This window comes from Haliaeetus albicilla, chromosome 9, assembly GCF_947461875.1.
Source record: "Haliaeetus albicilla chromosome 9, bHalAlb1.1, whole genome shotgun sequence".
Taxonomy (NCBI): Eukaryota; Metazoa; Chordata; class Aves; order Accipitriformes; family Accipitridae; genus Haliaeetus; species Haliaeetus albicilla.
Genome location: NC_091491.1, coordinates 42479900 through 42494869, shown reverse-complemented (window position 1 = coordinate 42494869; position 14970 = coordinate 42479900). Strand labels below are relative to the sequence as shown.

At 41.9% G+C, this 14970-nt stretch overlaps 1 protein-coding gene and 1 long non-coding RNA gene across 3 annotated transcripts; both read right to left on the bottom strand.

Annotated features, from left to right (window-relative positions):
- Nucleotides 1-390: 390 nt before the first annotated feature.
- On the bottom strand, nt 391-14011 carry CCNL1 (cyclin L1). Of its 2 annotated transcripts, none has more exons than XM_069792885.1 (11): nt 13583-13999; nt 13278-13352; nt 12942-13051; nt 6565-6685; nt 6100-6164; nt 4660-4759; nt 4408-4512; nt 4013-4154; nt 2460-2571; nt 2200-2298; nt 391-1183 (listed from the first exon to the last, which is right to left on the bottom strand). In XM_069792885.1, the coding sequence occupies exons 1-11, from the start codon at nt 13895-13897 to the stop codon at nt 835-837; spliced, it is 1593 nt and encodes a 530-aa protein (XP_069648986.1). In that variant the 5' UTR covers nt 13898-13999; the 3' UTR covers nt 391-834. The 2 variants fall into 2 exon arrangements, 1 of the variants encoding a protein (XP_069648986.1); XR_011326257.1 differs by lacking the exon at nt 391-1183 and adding an exon at nt 3073-3316 and having other exon boundaries at nt 13583-14011.
- On the bottom strand, nt 7085-10902 carry LOC138686916 (uncharacterized). The gene is made up of 2 exons (XR_011326258.1): nt 7699-10902; nt 7085-7560 (listed from the first exon to the last, which is right to left on the bottom strand). It is a non-coding gene; the product is annotated as an uncharacterized lncRNA (long non-coding RNA).
- Nucleotides 14012-14970: the final 959 nt, after the last annotated feature.

The following is a 14970-nucleotide window of genomic DNA, read 5'->3' as shown; positions in this document are numbered from 1 at the left end:
ATGACAGCAACTCACTGGCAGCTGCAACAGATGGGCAGGGAAGAAGTCTCCACCTGCTGAGGGGCAGCTGACAGGGAAGCTGGGACACCAGTAGCCCAGTCCTGGCTTGCGAAGAGCAGCTCTTCCACAGCTTCCCCCACCAGCTGCCCATCCCACTCCACTTCAGAGAAGTTCCTGCTCATTTATCCAACTGCTGCACGCATGTCAGCAGTGGACCTGGCTTCCCAGCTGCCTCCCCTAGGAAGGACACCAACTTCTAAAGCTTTCTGAGTCTTCATCTGCAATAGAAGCACATCGATATCCCAAATGTCCCATGCATGTGCAATGGTCGAAGTGACACAATTAAGAAAATTAAGTTTAGTTTCCATATATTTGACATCCAACAGGCAGTAAAAAAAAAAAGCTTTATATTTTATTTCTTGTAAAAATCTTTTAACACATGCAGACTAAAACCAGTGTAAGAAAGTATCCACCATCGTTTAAACAAATAACTATACTTAAATATAAGTGTCTGCAATTGACTTGTATAAAAATAAGGTACATTTTGCTTTTTTACAGAAATCCATTCTCCAGTTCTCATATCAATAAACAATACACAACTCTAATACATACAATTTAACCTGATCGTTGTTTTCCACCAATTTGATACTGCTAAGGTATTATGTGCAAAAGTTGGTAACAGTTTCTTTCCCAAAAGAAAAGTCTTCTATGTGTTTTAGAAAATTAGATACTGGGTTTAAATTAATCAAATCCTAATCGGTTCCTTTGTTCTCAAAGAGTCCCATTTACTGTATTATATACAGGCTTAACTAGAATCTGGTGCAGGTGCAAACCTCAGCGTCTGTGCCTGCTGTGTCCTGACCGGCCGCTACCGTGGTGTTTGCCCTTGTGAGATCTCTCGAAGGAGCGGGATCTCTCGCGCCTGTCTCTGTGGTGTCCCCGCTCATGCCTGTGCTTCTTGGCAGCATCAGAGTGATCCCTGGATTTGCTCTGGGAACGTGAACGAGACTTTTTCCTTTTATGACCGTGCCTATTGGCACTCTTCAGCTCTTCCCTACTATGCTTGGTCTTCAGGTGTGGCGAGCCATGGTTGTGGTGTCGGCGAGGGCTGCCACTGTGGCTGCGGGACCTGCTTCTCGATCTCGAGCTGTATGTCCCAGACAGGCTCCGCCTATTATTGTAGCTTACAGAAAAGTGTTTAAAATTAAAACATGTCCTCAACACAGAAGAGAATAAAAAAAATAAATCATTGCTTAGGAACTTCTAAGTCACTGGAAGAAACCAGACTGCTTCTCCCACAGAGGTAACTGATGAATGATAGTGACTGTCCCAGAACATGCCTTTGAGTGGAGTTGCTTTGAAAACAAAAAGCCCAAACCAAACCCAGAATGCAGTGCCTTTCATAACTGTTCCACCTTGTCAGGAACCTTCCCCTCAATGCCGCATTGCAAATTGGTTATTGCCTTTTTCCCTTCAACTATTTGACAGTCAGCAATATTCAGGGCAACACCTCACTGAGATCCAAGTTGGCAGCTTCCAACTTAGATGTCAGCCTGAAGATTCTTGAAAAAAACAGTCAGCAGGTATCACTGCGTCACCCTGCACAGTCCCCCCTTTTCCCCAGTTGGAGAAGAGAGGCAGAGCACTAAAGAGCCAGACAGTGCATTGTGCAGCACTGACAGAAGATACATTCTCCCATGCATTTGTAAGAAAGCTGCAAAACATGAAACTGGCTCCTATGACATTTCTCACTCCTTCAAAGTGGACTGAGTTCTGAGAGACTACTCTCATTTATAATGGACACCTTGTGAAGATGATCAAACAGGGTAAGACTACCTTACGCTCATTCCATCATAGACTCATCATGTACATCTACAGTTAGGATACTTTTAAGCTTCCATTTTATGGCAAAGCTTTTAGAACTTGAACTATTAACGGCACAGTTACCAACAGAACTGCTTCATGCCAAGAACCGAGAGCCTAAAGCCAGACCCAAGTCTCACACTTTTGCCGGCCAGCAATTAGAAGCTTGCGTTAAGCATCTACAAGCTACTTGGAGTGGCCCTACTTCTTAGAAGTGAAATGCCCTGCTGAAATATCCCAGAGAACTAAATATGACAAAAAAAAGACAACCCCTGCAAAAAACCCTGCCCCCCTCTCTGCAACCGCCCACCAACCAAACAAAAATCCACTACTTACTGCCGCCTAGGAGTGTGAGATCGAGACCTTGACTTTGTTCTTGACCTAGATCGACTAGCACTTCTGCTGCTTCTACTTCTCTTGCTTTCTTTTCTCATGCTTGGGGGGGGGGGGGGGGGGGGGGGGAGAAAAAAAAAGGTTACACTTCTGAGGTACTCATTACGTCCATGAAGTAGCTCAAAAGGTAGTTCACTGTACTTCAGTTGAAGAAACAGTTTTTACAGAAGTCTTCTCTTCATCAGGAAGAGATTTTCACCTACCCATTATAAGGACTCTTTGAAGCTTGCTGCCTCTCTTCTGGCTCTTTTTTAATGGTTTTGGTATTCAGAGATACTGGCGTCTTCTCTTCAGTTTTTACTTCTCTTGGGGAAGCTGAGAATTAGATTTAAATTCAAAATTAGGTATTTTATTCATAGACTTTGTAATAAACATACTGTATCCCTTATACATCTTTACCAGTATTTGCACAAAATGTAAATACGAACTCAATAGCTACTATTTCATTCCAACTTTCCTTTTATAGTACACTCCCAGAAGAGAACACTGCAGTGAGATACTCATGGGGAGACGCATAGTTTAAAGCCAACTGCCGGCAGGGGAGAGAACACTGTGACCTTCAAGCCAGGTAGGCAGGCTTAGTTGAGCTTTTGTCCACCAGGGCCGAAGTGGTACAAAATAAAAGCTGCCCTTAAGGTCCGCAAATACATAACTTAATTCTTTCTATTAACTGTCAAGGTAACAATTTAAGACTGAACAGCAAAATTACAGATTTCATTTTTATATTAGTGGTACAAATATAACACATAACAAAAAACTTAGTTTAGAATCAACCTGTCTCTACAGTCAGCTGATATAGCCCAGAGATGGACTCACTTTTTCACAGAAGGGCTACTATGCAAAAACGACGCATTTTTATCTGGCCTGCTGACAGTAAGGCAGAGGTGCTGCATTATGACCACACCTTCCTCACTCAATAGGGTTCAGAGGTTTAATGTGAAAATACAGAAAGGCAGAATTCTGTCAGAAGCTTTCCCTCAGTTTGTCAGCTAGTAAGAAGTCTTCCAAAACCCCAGCAGAGGTCCTGCTTTCACTCAAACTCTTCTCACCTAGGCTCCCACTTCACAGAAATAAGAAAAAGCTTTCATTGTTTAGTGAGAAATTTACACTTGCCAGCTCAAAGACCGGTGGAAACTCAGATGAATTGTTCTTAAGGAGGAATAACTGCTACAAATATTGCTTTCTCAGAATTTGTTCTTCAGTTTCTGAGGTGGCCATGTAACAAACAAGGGTCTGTGCCTTACCCACCACCACCAGACCAACGCTCATGGTAGCCTTTAAATTTCATTGGTAGGTTACAGATCAATACCAGCATTAAGAGGTAAAAGCACCAAGACAAAACTGTCTGTTCTTTGTATCATTAGAGTTCAGACAGATTTACTGGCCGGTTCAAGATACTTGTCTCTCTTCACAACACAGTAAGATACAGCAAACTCCTGGGTCTAGACATTTTTCATAACATAATTATCTTAAGGGTGCATATTACTAATATATCACTCTCCCATCTGTGGAAGTATGGAGTAAAGCACCCTGTTTCCCTCTAATCTGCTATTTCAAGGTATTGAAACTGTTTGTAAAATTTGTGTTTTGAAAAAAGAAAGATTTGTCTTGCTTCTCAGTTCTGTAAGAAAGCCTAAATTGTCTAACAGCTTAAGAAGCAAACCTACTTTTTTTTTTTTTAAAACAGCTTGGGACACAGATTTAGAAGACTTATCAAATAGCATTATGCAAGTTTCTGTTCAGAAAACCAACTTACATGGTTTGGATGCAGGAGAAAAGCCACCCAGTGTTGAGAGTGCTGGAGTTCCATCCGGATTTAAACCTTTTGCCTTCAGTTTAGCTTCCTGTAGTGCCATTTTCCTCTTTTCTACTTCTTTATCCAGGAATTCATAATTGGGCTGTTAAAGTAACAATGTGGTAAGAAGCTGAACTACTGCAATCCATATTTTCATCTCATTTTTGAAAAATACTTAATTATCTTTTAATCATCTGTCCAGTATCATTTGTTCTCACATGCCCCTCAGAGGAGAAGCCATACAGCACAGCCTTTCCAATTAGTAGATTTATATGCAGGCATTCCCAAACACACTTACACAACCATAGGGCAGCTCAAGCTGCACTGAAAAGGAAGAACAAACATCTCAAAGTTACCTTCTTTCTGGTATAGAGCTTAAGAGTTGTTAAGCATATCTCCTGAATCTCCTCTTCTGTGGTGCCAAAGAGCAAGAACCAGTGAGGGCGGGTAGGTAGTGGAATCTGCAAAGAAAAACAAAACAAAACACTGAGAGCTTAGTAATAGAGATTACAGACCAGGCTTTTGTTTTAAATATTTCCATTAATTTTCTTGAAACCAAATTAGTAGCAATAAAAGCCAATCCTAACTAAAGACAGATGAATACTCACCTGCAGAGCTCTAGCAGCAAGATAAATGCAAGCACATGCTATAGTCTCTGGCTGAAAGCGAACAAACACATTTGTTCGAAGGCTGTCATTCATGTAATTCCTAAAAAAAAAAAATTTAGGAAAGGTTGGATCTCAGGTTTACATCATTTTATTTAGAGGATAACAATACTGGAGACTCAATTGACTTTATTATTTTTTCTGTTATTATATTAAACACTTGGTTTCTTTCAAATTATTGCATTTGATGTTTACATCTGTTAGTTCTGTAACAAAGTTTGCACCATTGCCATCGTTTTGAAACCCCAATGCAAGTAATAGTATGTAATGGCTACTTCCTAGGTAGGTACGTTAAGTTATACCATGAAGTGTCCATTGAGTTAACAATCTAACAAGTACTTTTCATCTGTGCAGCTGTTTGCTTTAAACACCAGTGTTCTTGTATTTAAAAATCAGTATGCTTAAAACTCAAATTCAAGCATGAAAGCATGGTATAGTTGTAACCTACCATTTTCCAGAGGCTAGATGCAACCTCTAAAGTTCATAGAGCATTGCATTTAAATCCTATGTGTGCCTCGAGTCACATTAACTTCATCCAGAAAGAGAAGCGTCCAATTTGCTCACTGAGTGTTGGAGAAAGACCTGCAAGTTAGTAATGGGTCTCCCACTTCACTAAGCTACTGTTCTTCCACCACAGTGGCACTGCCAAGCAATACATGCCAAGAGATACATTTAAACAGCAGAGACCTCCATCGATTTCTAAGTTACTGAGCTACAGGAAAGAAACGAACAGCAGTCAGTAAGTATTGACTCTACAGAAAACCATGCCCAATATGGCTTCTAAGTGAACATGCTGCATGCACTGTAATTGTCTTTTTGTTTTTAAACTCAAGTTTAGCCAAATGCTAAGTCAACTAAATAAATGTTGGCAGAACGTCTACCCCATGTGTCCTTTAAATACACTACAGTATACAGTAGTTAGGCAACAAATACATTTAGAAACATTTTTAACAGTTACTTCTAAAAGCAAATATACAAATCCTTTCGACACCCAGACAGAACTAGAAGATGCTGCCCGATGGATATGGACCACTTCAGTGAATCTCGGATGAGAGCTTGCACTGGGTTGGCTGGAGAGAAGGGCAGCCAAACAGGCCATCCCCAGGTCATGGGCTGAGGTGCAGAGGGCAGAGCTCTATGACTTACCATCATGGACTACCCTTTAATTAAAGAGTAGAAAAAAGAACAAAGTTAAATTGAGTTCTCCATTACTATATTGGAATCAAGCCATGAAAATAGTAAGCAGAAACAAGCACTAAAATATTTTGGAAGTATATATTTGTGTAGTAACTTACATCTCATTGCTTTGCATATGGATCGTCAGGCTTGTTATTTCTGCTACTATTTTCCTGGCTAGGAAAAGAATGGAAAATAACAACTTACCAGGCTGTCTGTACCAGGGTTTGATTACGTTCACATTCTAAGACTTGTAAATACATAACAATGATCTGAGGAATAAGGGAAAAAAAAAAAACAGAGTCAGTTTTAACATATAAAGCAACAGTAAGGAAGTAACTACATATAATCAAACAGTAGTCCAAAACAATTGTGTCTCCTCTTTTTTTAAGCATACACTGTAAGCTCACATCATCCAATCATGTTGAGACAGTTCTTTTATTACTTGTGTATGATTTTCAAAAAGTCACCTTTAACATTTCCCAAGGAAGCAACTTCTACCAAACTCAGTATGACTATTTGCCCAAGCACTCTGGCAAAAGCATTCATGATAACTACTAAGAAACAGAGACAAAATCAGTCATTTTACACCCGTGTTTCTTGTCCCACAGCTCACAATGATGCCAGCAAGGTGGAATAATATTTACAATAATATTATCTTTGATAACTCACCTTATGTGGATGCTTGACATGAACACAAAATCCCAACTCCTTCAGTACCCTCCTTTCTGCTTTGATTACTTGATTTTTGGTGTTTATGTAGTTCTGATCAAGTATCAGGGGGCTTGGAGTCCTATAGTTTGCAAGAAATAAAATCAAAACTGTTTTGCATATCCAAAAATAGCAGCATCTCTGTTTTCCCTTCCAACCAACTAATGGCAACAGAAACCGGTTTTCAACTCCTGCAAGCAAGTTTAAGCATTAATCTTGTGCTGTCCAAGTTTAGATAAACTAGTTTAGTTTCTGCTTTTGACTAGCTACAGATTAGATGACTAAGATAAAAAAAAGAGTCTTTTGCTACTGTGTATGCAAACTATGCTGGTCCAGCTGCTGGAACAGAAGTCCACTTTACAGTGAAGATCTCAAAGAACCTTTACACTTCATGACAGAGGTGGGGGAGGAGTGTAGTACAACTACCTTTGCTAGGTAGGACTTCAAAGCAGAAGTAAGCTAGAAAGTCTTTTTTTACTGATATTAAAGTAGCAAGCTTGTGCTCTACAAATTTCAGTTTCCTATGCACTCTAAGACAAGATGATTCAGATCTTCAGACAACAAGACAGCCCTGCTACTCTGATATACAAAAAGCCTAGTAAAGCAAAGAATTTAACCTCTGAAATGTCGACAGATCTGCCTGCAATTCTGAACACTGCACCCACTAATCAGTGGGTATCATGTCACTTCTGCTGTTTGCATTTGCAAAACAAGAGCTCATTTCACAAAGAAAGATTCCTAAGTCTACCACTATCAAGTCCTAATTACTTCCAAATCCAACACCTGAACTCTCCAAAGCATTTTTTTAAACTTTAAAGTAACTTGCTGTATGCTTCATGCACAAATGTCATACTCCATTTCGTATTCTTTTCTTTGTCCATGCTTAGACTTGACCTTTCAACATTCCACATGGTGTTTTTTAATCCACTTCCTCCTCGAGACAGACCAGCTTTTTCCCTGTTTGCAATACACCTTACATATTCCACATGCTTTCCAACACAGAAGAATGTTATTGCAACTAGTTACACTCTAATAAGTACACCGCAAGCACTGGTGACAAATTTATCTTACGTTAACTTCAAAAGAAAAAAAAACTAATGCAAAGTGGATTCAAAATACAGGTTCTGTTTTATCAGACAAAATATTTCACTACTAACTTGTCTTTTTTTGGTTCCATGCAAGTTCCACAAGTGGATCACACTTCTCTTTCCCCAATAGCTCACAGTAGAAAAACACTCCAAAAACCTAGTTTCCCACCCCAGGAAGAAAGGGTCAATTTAATTACAAGGCTAGCTGAAGGGCTTCCCAACTTCAATAATCCAGAATTTATGCTAAGACTTCTGCAGTTACCTGGAAGGATGCTTATTACCATTAGTCAAAGGTTACAACAAGCCATCCACTTCACTAATAAAAGCATCATGTTGTATCACCATGCACTTGAAGCGTGAGCTCTCCCTGGTCCCCCCAAGGGGCTGAGAAGCAGCTCCCAGGAGGTCTGAAATGAACTATTGCAGCTTCTTGGTGCCAGGCAGGACCTACAATTTAAGCCTTACTACTTCTGTCTCCTAAAAAAAAAAATGCAGTGTTTTCCATGTTACACAAGAGTAACTTCACTAGTCAAGTGTTACTCTCACTTATCAGGGCAAGTCTACAAAGACTGTGATTTTAAATATAACCTAGTCAAATATTGGGGGTTTTGTTTGTTTGGGTTTTTTTTGGTTGGTTTGTTTTTTTTTCTTCCCATAAATTAACTGGAAAAGAAAAACTTTTAAAGCTCCTTTAAGGTAACTACTTCAGTAGAGAGGCTATGATTTTATCTGAACGCTCCAAAAGTACAAAGGCTATCTGAACACAATGCTCTGGAGTAGGAGACTGGAAGAACCAAGCTGAAGTTCTTCAAATCAGTGAAACTGATTCACTTCCAATTGATTTCAACTAACTATACTGGGTTTTATAACAACATTTCCTCCAATATTGCTTTACTTAATTTTATCTAGAGATCACTGGCATTAACAGGATCTGCAAGGCATCATTCAGAGCAAGTTTAGGTGTCCAGGCTCAGCTTATCTTGTTAGCAGAACACTTCATCAGAGGTGACAAATCTTGGATGAAACAGGGCACCTATGACTTCCAGTCTAAAAAAAAAAAATATTCAACAACGGGACAACATGACTCCATGGAATCATCCAACAACCTGCTGGAGGATTACTATCTTCCACATGTCTCTGCATTCTCTGAAAGCTATGTAAGAAAGTCAGTATTATGAAAACACAACAAGGTAGCTCAAAGTGCAACAGTAAAGACTGTGGGCCTTACTGCAGGGCCATGGGACCAGCACAACAGTTCATACTTTGGTTGTACATGTTCAACAGCAAAGTGATAGGAAACTCAAAATTAAGACACTCGAAAGTGTGCTTTACTGTCGTCCCCCGTTACTCTGGTCACTTACGACACCCAAGTTCTAGAGATCTAAAAGCCATGAAAAATATCAGTTTATCCAGACAGTACTTCCAGAAATAGAAAGACAAATGCAGGCTTTTACCTACTTATGCAAAGAAAAAATCTGCAGAAGACTTTACTGCACTTTATTACTGGCAAAAGTCAGGTTCCCCAGTCTATTAAGATTTACCAATTTAGTACTTTTGCCATAAGCTCCCAAGTGTTGGTATGCATAATTATTTAGAAGTTGGAAACTTCAGAGATTTCCCTTTGCAAAACTTCTTAGCTTTCCTACTGAGAAAAGAAAAAAAGAGGAACTTTGCTACTGTATTTGCTGCACTTAGTTCTCAGTCCAAGCAGCAACCATTTTAGGTCCAAGTAACAAACCAGAGAAAAATAATTTACAAGCTTACATATAAAATATAAGCTTCAAGCCCTATATAGCCAAGTAGCATTACAAATTCTTACTTTGAATCTGTTCTTACAGATCAGCACTAGAGCTCCAGGCAAGACTTTAGACTTAAGAACAGGGAGCACACAGTGCCCATTCTGGTAAGTCAACTCAACATTTAGTTGCAAAACTTCATCAGGATTTAGTGATTGTGTAACAACCCAAAAGATTAACGCACACTGTAATGTGTTTGTAACAATAAATAAATTACAAATTCCTGTTTTTAAATCCCTGTGACAAATGAAACCTAAGTTCTCAACACAGCTACGGCTTCATTTGATGTAATACTAAAATTTGCCATCTTTGGAGTGTCTAATACTTTGGAGGAAGAGTGCCCTGCCATGTAGTTTTGTTCATAATACAAAAAGTACTTCTGACAAGTACAGCATAACATCAGCATCTCATTTCAAAGACCAGATCTCTCTCATGCCAGTCAGTAAGAGAGAAGAAACTGAGTTCTATATTTGTCTCCAACATTGTAAATACAAGCACCGTAGATTTATGGAACAGTTTGAAGAACACTAAGTAGTGTGCATTATTAATACAGGCCACTTCCAACATGACTGCATGAACCTGTTTGCTGCAACTTAAGTAAAGAACGGCTGACTGAGCATCTCAAACCAACATTTGTGAGATTACACAAGTCACATTTGGTTCCAGTCTCGTAAGGACTTTCTGCAGCTTTCAGGCACATTTAAGAGAAATAAAATCAACTTCAAACTACATTCTACATGCTAAACAATAGTTGCACTTTGCTCAGAACACAGAAATTTCAGCACACAATTTTTTAAAAAGCAGTATTTTCATAATACGAGCTTTTCTCCATGCACACAAACATTTTTACATGCAGTACTACATGACATATGCTCGTGAAAGATCCAAAAGAAAATATGCTTGTCCAAAACACTTTTTAGCTTTTTCTTACTTCTCAGTATTAGAAATACCACCTAGCAGTAAAAAGACAATTCCAATGCAATTCCCAGTTCTGCAAACACGTACATATAAGGGACTGCTTACATAATAATTTATATAAATAGTGTTACAAATTCAAGACTTCCATATCCTTGTGAAGGCATGTTTTACTATGAATTCAAACTGCAATTATACAGAGCCAGAAAGTGGAACCGAGAACCCAAAACTGTTTAAGAAAGAAAGCAAGCCTACTCAAACTACTCAAACTTCATGTGTAGGTTAAGAGCTTCAGTTAACAGAAGTACTAGACTAGAGACGAAAAGAAAGTACAGCAGCCTAACTGACCATTTCAGTTCTGGGTTGTGTGTGAGAAACTAACTACAGCCTAAGTGTTAGCTTCAGATAAAAAAAGATTAAGCTAGTATTCTAAAAACCTGGACAGCAAAGAAAAAAGCTTATAACAAGATACAGGAGTTCTTCCAAATGGTTCACCAGCGGCCAACCTGTTAGTCCCCCGATTCCAGTGACCTATTCTCAGAGCACTGGCTTCTCCTTGGGGATTTTCGATACTTCACTCACTGTTGCCATGACGACAGCTTCATCTTTATGTACCACTCCACATCACCCAGGCTTTGGTAAATGTAGCTGGTCGCTGTATAGTCGGTTGCAAGGGAAAAAAGAGTTGAAGTTAATAACGTGTACAGATTATGTAATTGTAATCTTGTAAAAAGTACAGAAAAACGTTTACATCCTGCTTGTTAAAAAAAAAGGCAAGTCTGAATGTCAGACTTCAGCATTTTTAAGATTAATTTCATGCAGATTCACTCAGAATCTCAGAGCAACAATACCCATTTCTCCAGAAAATAATGGGTAGAAGTGCACGATTTCTCTCGACATGATGCATTTTAGACACCATGTAACATGCACAAGTGACATTCTGATTTGGAACAGGCTAGCTGGAAAGATTTAAGTTCACAGGTTAAGTTCAGTTTCTCTGATCCTTCGCACAGCACAAAGAAACAACTAATTTGTATTCTCATTGCAAAGAAAAGCATCGCATATGATTAATTAACCTTCACTGCCTGGATCAAGGCCAAAACATTACGAATCACTGAAGCGGCTTCAATAATTCCAATAACCAGATTCCCTTGTCATAACTGTGGTAAGAAACAATACCACCGAATTCACATTCGGCACAACTTCATAAAACTCTGAGGACCATCAGGGATACGACTTAAAAAAAAAAAAAACACCAACGAAGCTAAGTTCCGATGTGTAACACTGAACCATTCTTATCTAAAACTAACTACCATAACATGAGCACCAGGCAGTAAAAGCCAAAGTTTTAGATTCAAGAGAAGCATAACCAGGATAAAGACACCAAGAAACAGCTGGTTTCCCTAAGAGATTTCTACTCTACTTCTCAGAAAAGGTTACACAACACTAAAGTTTAAATTCCTGCTGTAACCTGGTTATACGAGCAGAGAAATGAAAATGTGAATTTAAGAATCTAGCTGAAGACAAAATCCCTTTCTAACTATGCACTACCTTACACTTTAAGCAATCGGCTACTAAAGGTAAAGCTACTTCATCACAGCTGGCGTCTCCAATCTCACAGACTATAATACTGCTGCATGACAGATTTAAAGAAATTTTGCATTTAATAGCAACTTAGAAAACTCCTTCCCTTCAACCATTCCTTGTTCCCTCCAATACGTCAAGTTAATTTGTTTTACACATGAAAACATACATCACTTTACACACAAAAAAGCAGCGTTAGGCACTCGCAACTGAGAACAGCTCTACAACTCAGCAGACAATTATCTGGATCTGTACACAGATCAGGTAAGCTTACACTCCAACTTCATTGACACAAGCACACGGTACCATGAAAAAACACAAGTCTCACTTTTTGCAATTAAAGATGCCTTCAGCTTCCAAGACTCAATTACACATTCCTTGTTGAAGCGGTGTCATTAAAGCTGCAAACACTGTAGGCCAAACCATGCTTTTTTTCAGATACTTTCTAAAATTGCTTTTTCTAAAAGGTAATACTGTCATCACTGGTAAAAGTTCAGCTTTCATCTTTTGTTAACTGATACTTTATTAGCACCATAACCACATCTGGATGGCTACATACTAGCAAGAGAAAAGCATTAAGACTACCGAACGTGGTTAAAAGTCTGGAAAAAATACAGCAACATGCTAATTGGCTACTCATACCTAAGACTACCTTTCAAGAACTACAAGACATCAAAAATCAATTAGCAATAGTCCTAAAACTACAACCACGGACCTACAACTAGAACCAATGCTCATGACTTGTAGCTATATAAGTAACGAAAACAGGTCTACCAAGCAAACAGAAGTAACAGTAGAAGTTAACATTGAACTGTACTGCCTACACAGCAGCCAAAGAGCACTCCCTTCTCAATTTTAGGTCGTTGAACTTAGCCTGGAAAAGTACTGTGAATTGAAAACTGCAGTGTACATTAGAGACAACATGTGCTTATGTTCATAACGAAGCTTATCTTACCTTTTTGCTCTTAACTGACGCAAATGATGAAACACGTTGATCACGTCCCTTATACGACGAGGTGCCTCTTCGATTTTGGATGCGAGATTGATGCAGGCCATAGCAACAATCTGAAAGGAAGCCCCGTTTCCGTAAGAAAATGGTTTTTAATCCCACCAAGACTACAATTACGTAAGTAAAAAGAAAAAAAACCCCAACAACCACGGCCTAAAGGCTCGAAGAGAGCAGCCCGTTTGGCTTGTGTCTGGCCAAATTCACCGGTCGCCCAGAACAGCGCCTAGCGCTCTCCTCCCTCTCTCCCCCCGCCACTTCCCCGCCAGGCCGTGCCGCGCTCACCTCGAAGCTGTGCTTGACGAACGACTTCGAATAGAAGAACCGATGGAACAGCACCTGCCCCGTCGCCATCGCCACCTATGAACGCAAAGGGAGGAGGAGGAAGAAGGAGCGGGAGTCAGTCACCGGGCCCAGCCGCCGCCATTTTGTGTCAGGCACCAGCTGGCGCCGCCGCCGCCGCCGCCGCCGCCCCCCCCCCCCGCGCGGCCGCCTCACACGCCCTTCCCGCCGCGCCACAATGGCGGCGGCCGCCCTCCCTCCCTCCTTCCTCCCCTCCGCCCCGGGAAGGCGCCGGGGCCCGCACCCACCTGCGGCAGTCGGAGGAGGATGCCGGCCGCCTGGATGAGCTCGCAGCCCAGGATGCGCAGGTCGGTCTCGCACTGCAGGTCCAGGCCGTCCTGCATGGAGGGAGTAGGCGAGAGGCGCTCCTCGGGGATGAGCGAGTGGTCGATGGTGAGCGATACCTCCGAGTACAGCCGGTCACCGATAAGGATACCCGGGGCGGCGGGAGCCGGCGGGGCGGCGACAGTAGCGGAGGAGGAGGAGGAGGAGACGGAGGCGGCGGCGGCGGCAGCAACGGCGGCGGTGGCGGGGGGGGCCGGGTGTGTGGCGGAGGAAGCCATGATGGCGGAGCTCGTCCTCACCCGCAGCCGGCCACGCACAGACTAGCGCGGCCCGGCGCCGTGACGCAGCACACAGCGGCGCCTGCGCGCGCGGCACGCCGGGAAAAAAAAGTCCGCCCGGCCCCGCCCCGCCCCGGTCGCCCACGATCGCCGCTGCCCCGGCGGAACCCGGGAACCGGCAACGGGAACCGGCCGGGGCTGCCCCGCTCCGTTACAACGCGAACGACGCGGTGGCCGAACCCGCTCCCGTCCACATCGCTGGGGGCCTTCGGCGGGAGTTGCCCCCGGGAGGGGAAGCTCGCCCGGTCGTCGGTGAAACGTCCCGGGGGCGAAGATCCCCTTTGACGAGCGAGGGAGGAAAGGAGGACACGCCTGGGGGCCCTGTTGCCTCCCGTGGGGAGGGGGGCGGCTGGCACGATTCACTTTTTTTTTTTTTTACAGCGTTTTCCACTGCAAAAGGTTTTAAACAGTGAAAAATAACTCGCTGCACTGTACGCTTCCAGAGCAGCAGAGGAAAAAGAAATCGCGCTGGGTAAACTGTGTTTTAAAAACCGTATAGATTAACTGGTTCGGAGCTGTGGGTAGGGCTTTTGGTGCTTGCCGTGTGTCACGCAGGAAAAAAAAAAATCCATAAAATTGGGTAAGAAAATAAACAGGATGGCCATGGTGCAACACTGACACATGGGAGGCTGTGTATTTCCTGACAGGAAGCACACTCTAGCAAAAAGTTCATTTCTTAAGAAAGGAAAAAAAAAAAGAAGCTTAAAGCAGCTACTGCGGTTTAAGCCATTGCACGTAAACGCGCAGCGTTAAGTGTTGGGGAAACAGTCCCGCACAGAACAGCCACCCGCCGCCCCCCACGTTGCCCCACATTTGTCCCGCGTTCCTCAGGCCCACAGAACCAGTTCTGGAGGCTTTTCCCTCATTTTGCTGCTCACTGTGTAACCAGCCCGTCGTAACACACAGGATTAGGGGCTGCTTGGGCCATGACCTACGCTCACCGTTCCTGAGCTTTATTTGCTAGAAATCCGTTATTTTTACAAGCTACCACTTCTCACGTTGCTTTTCACGTT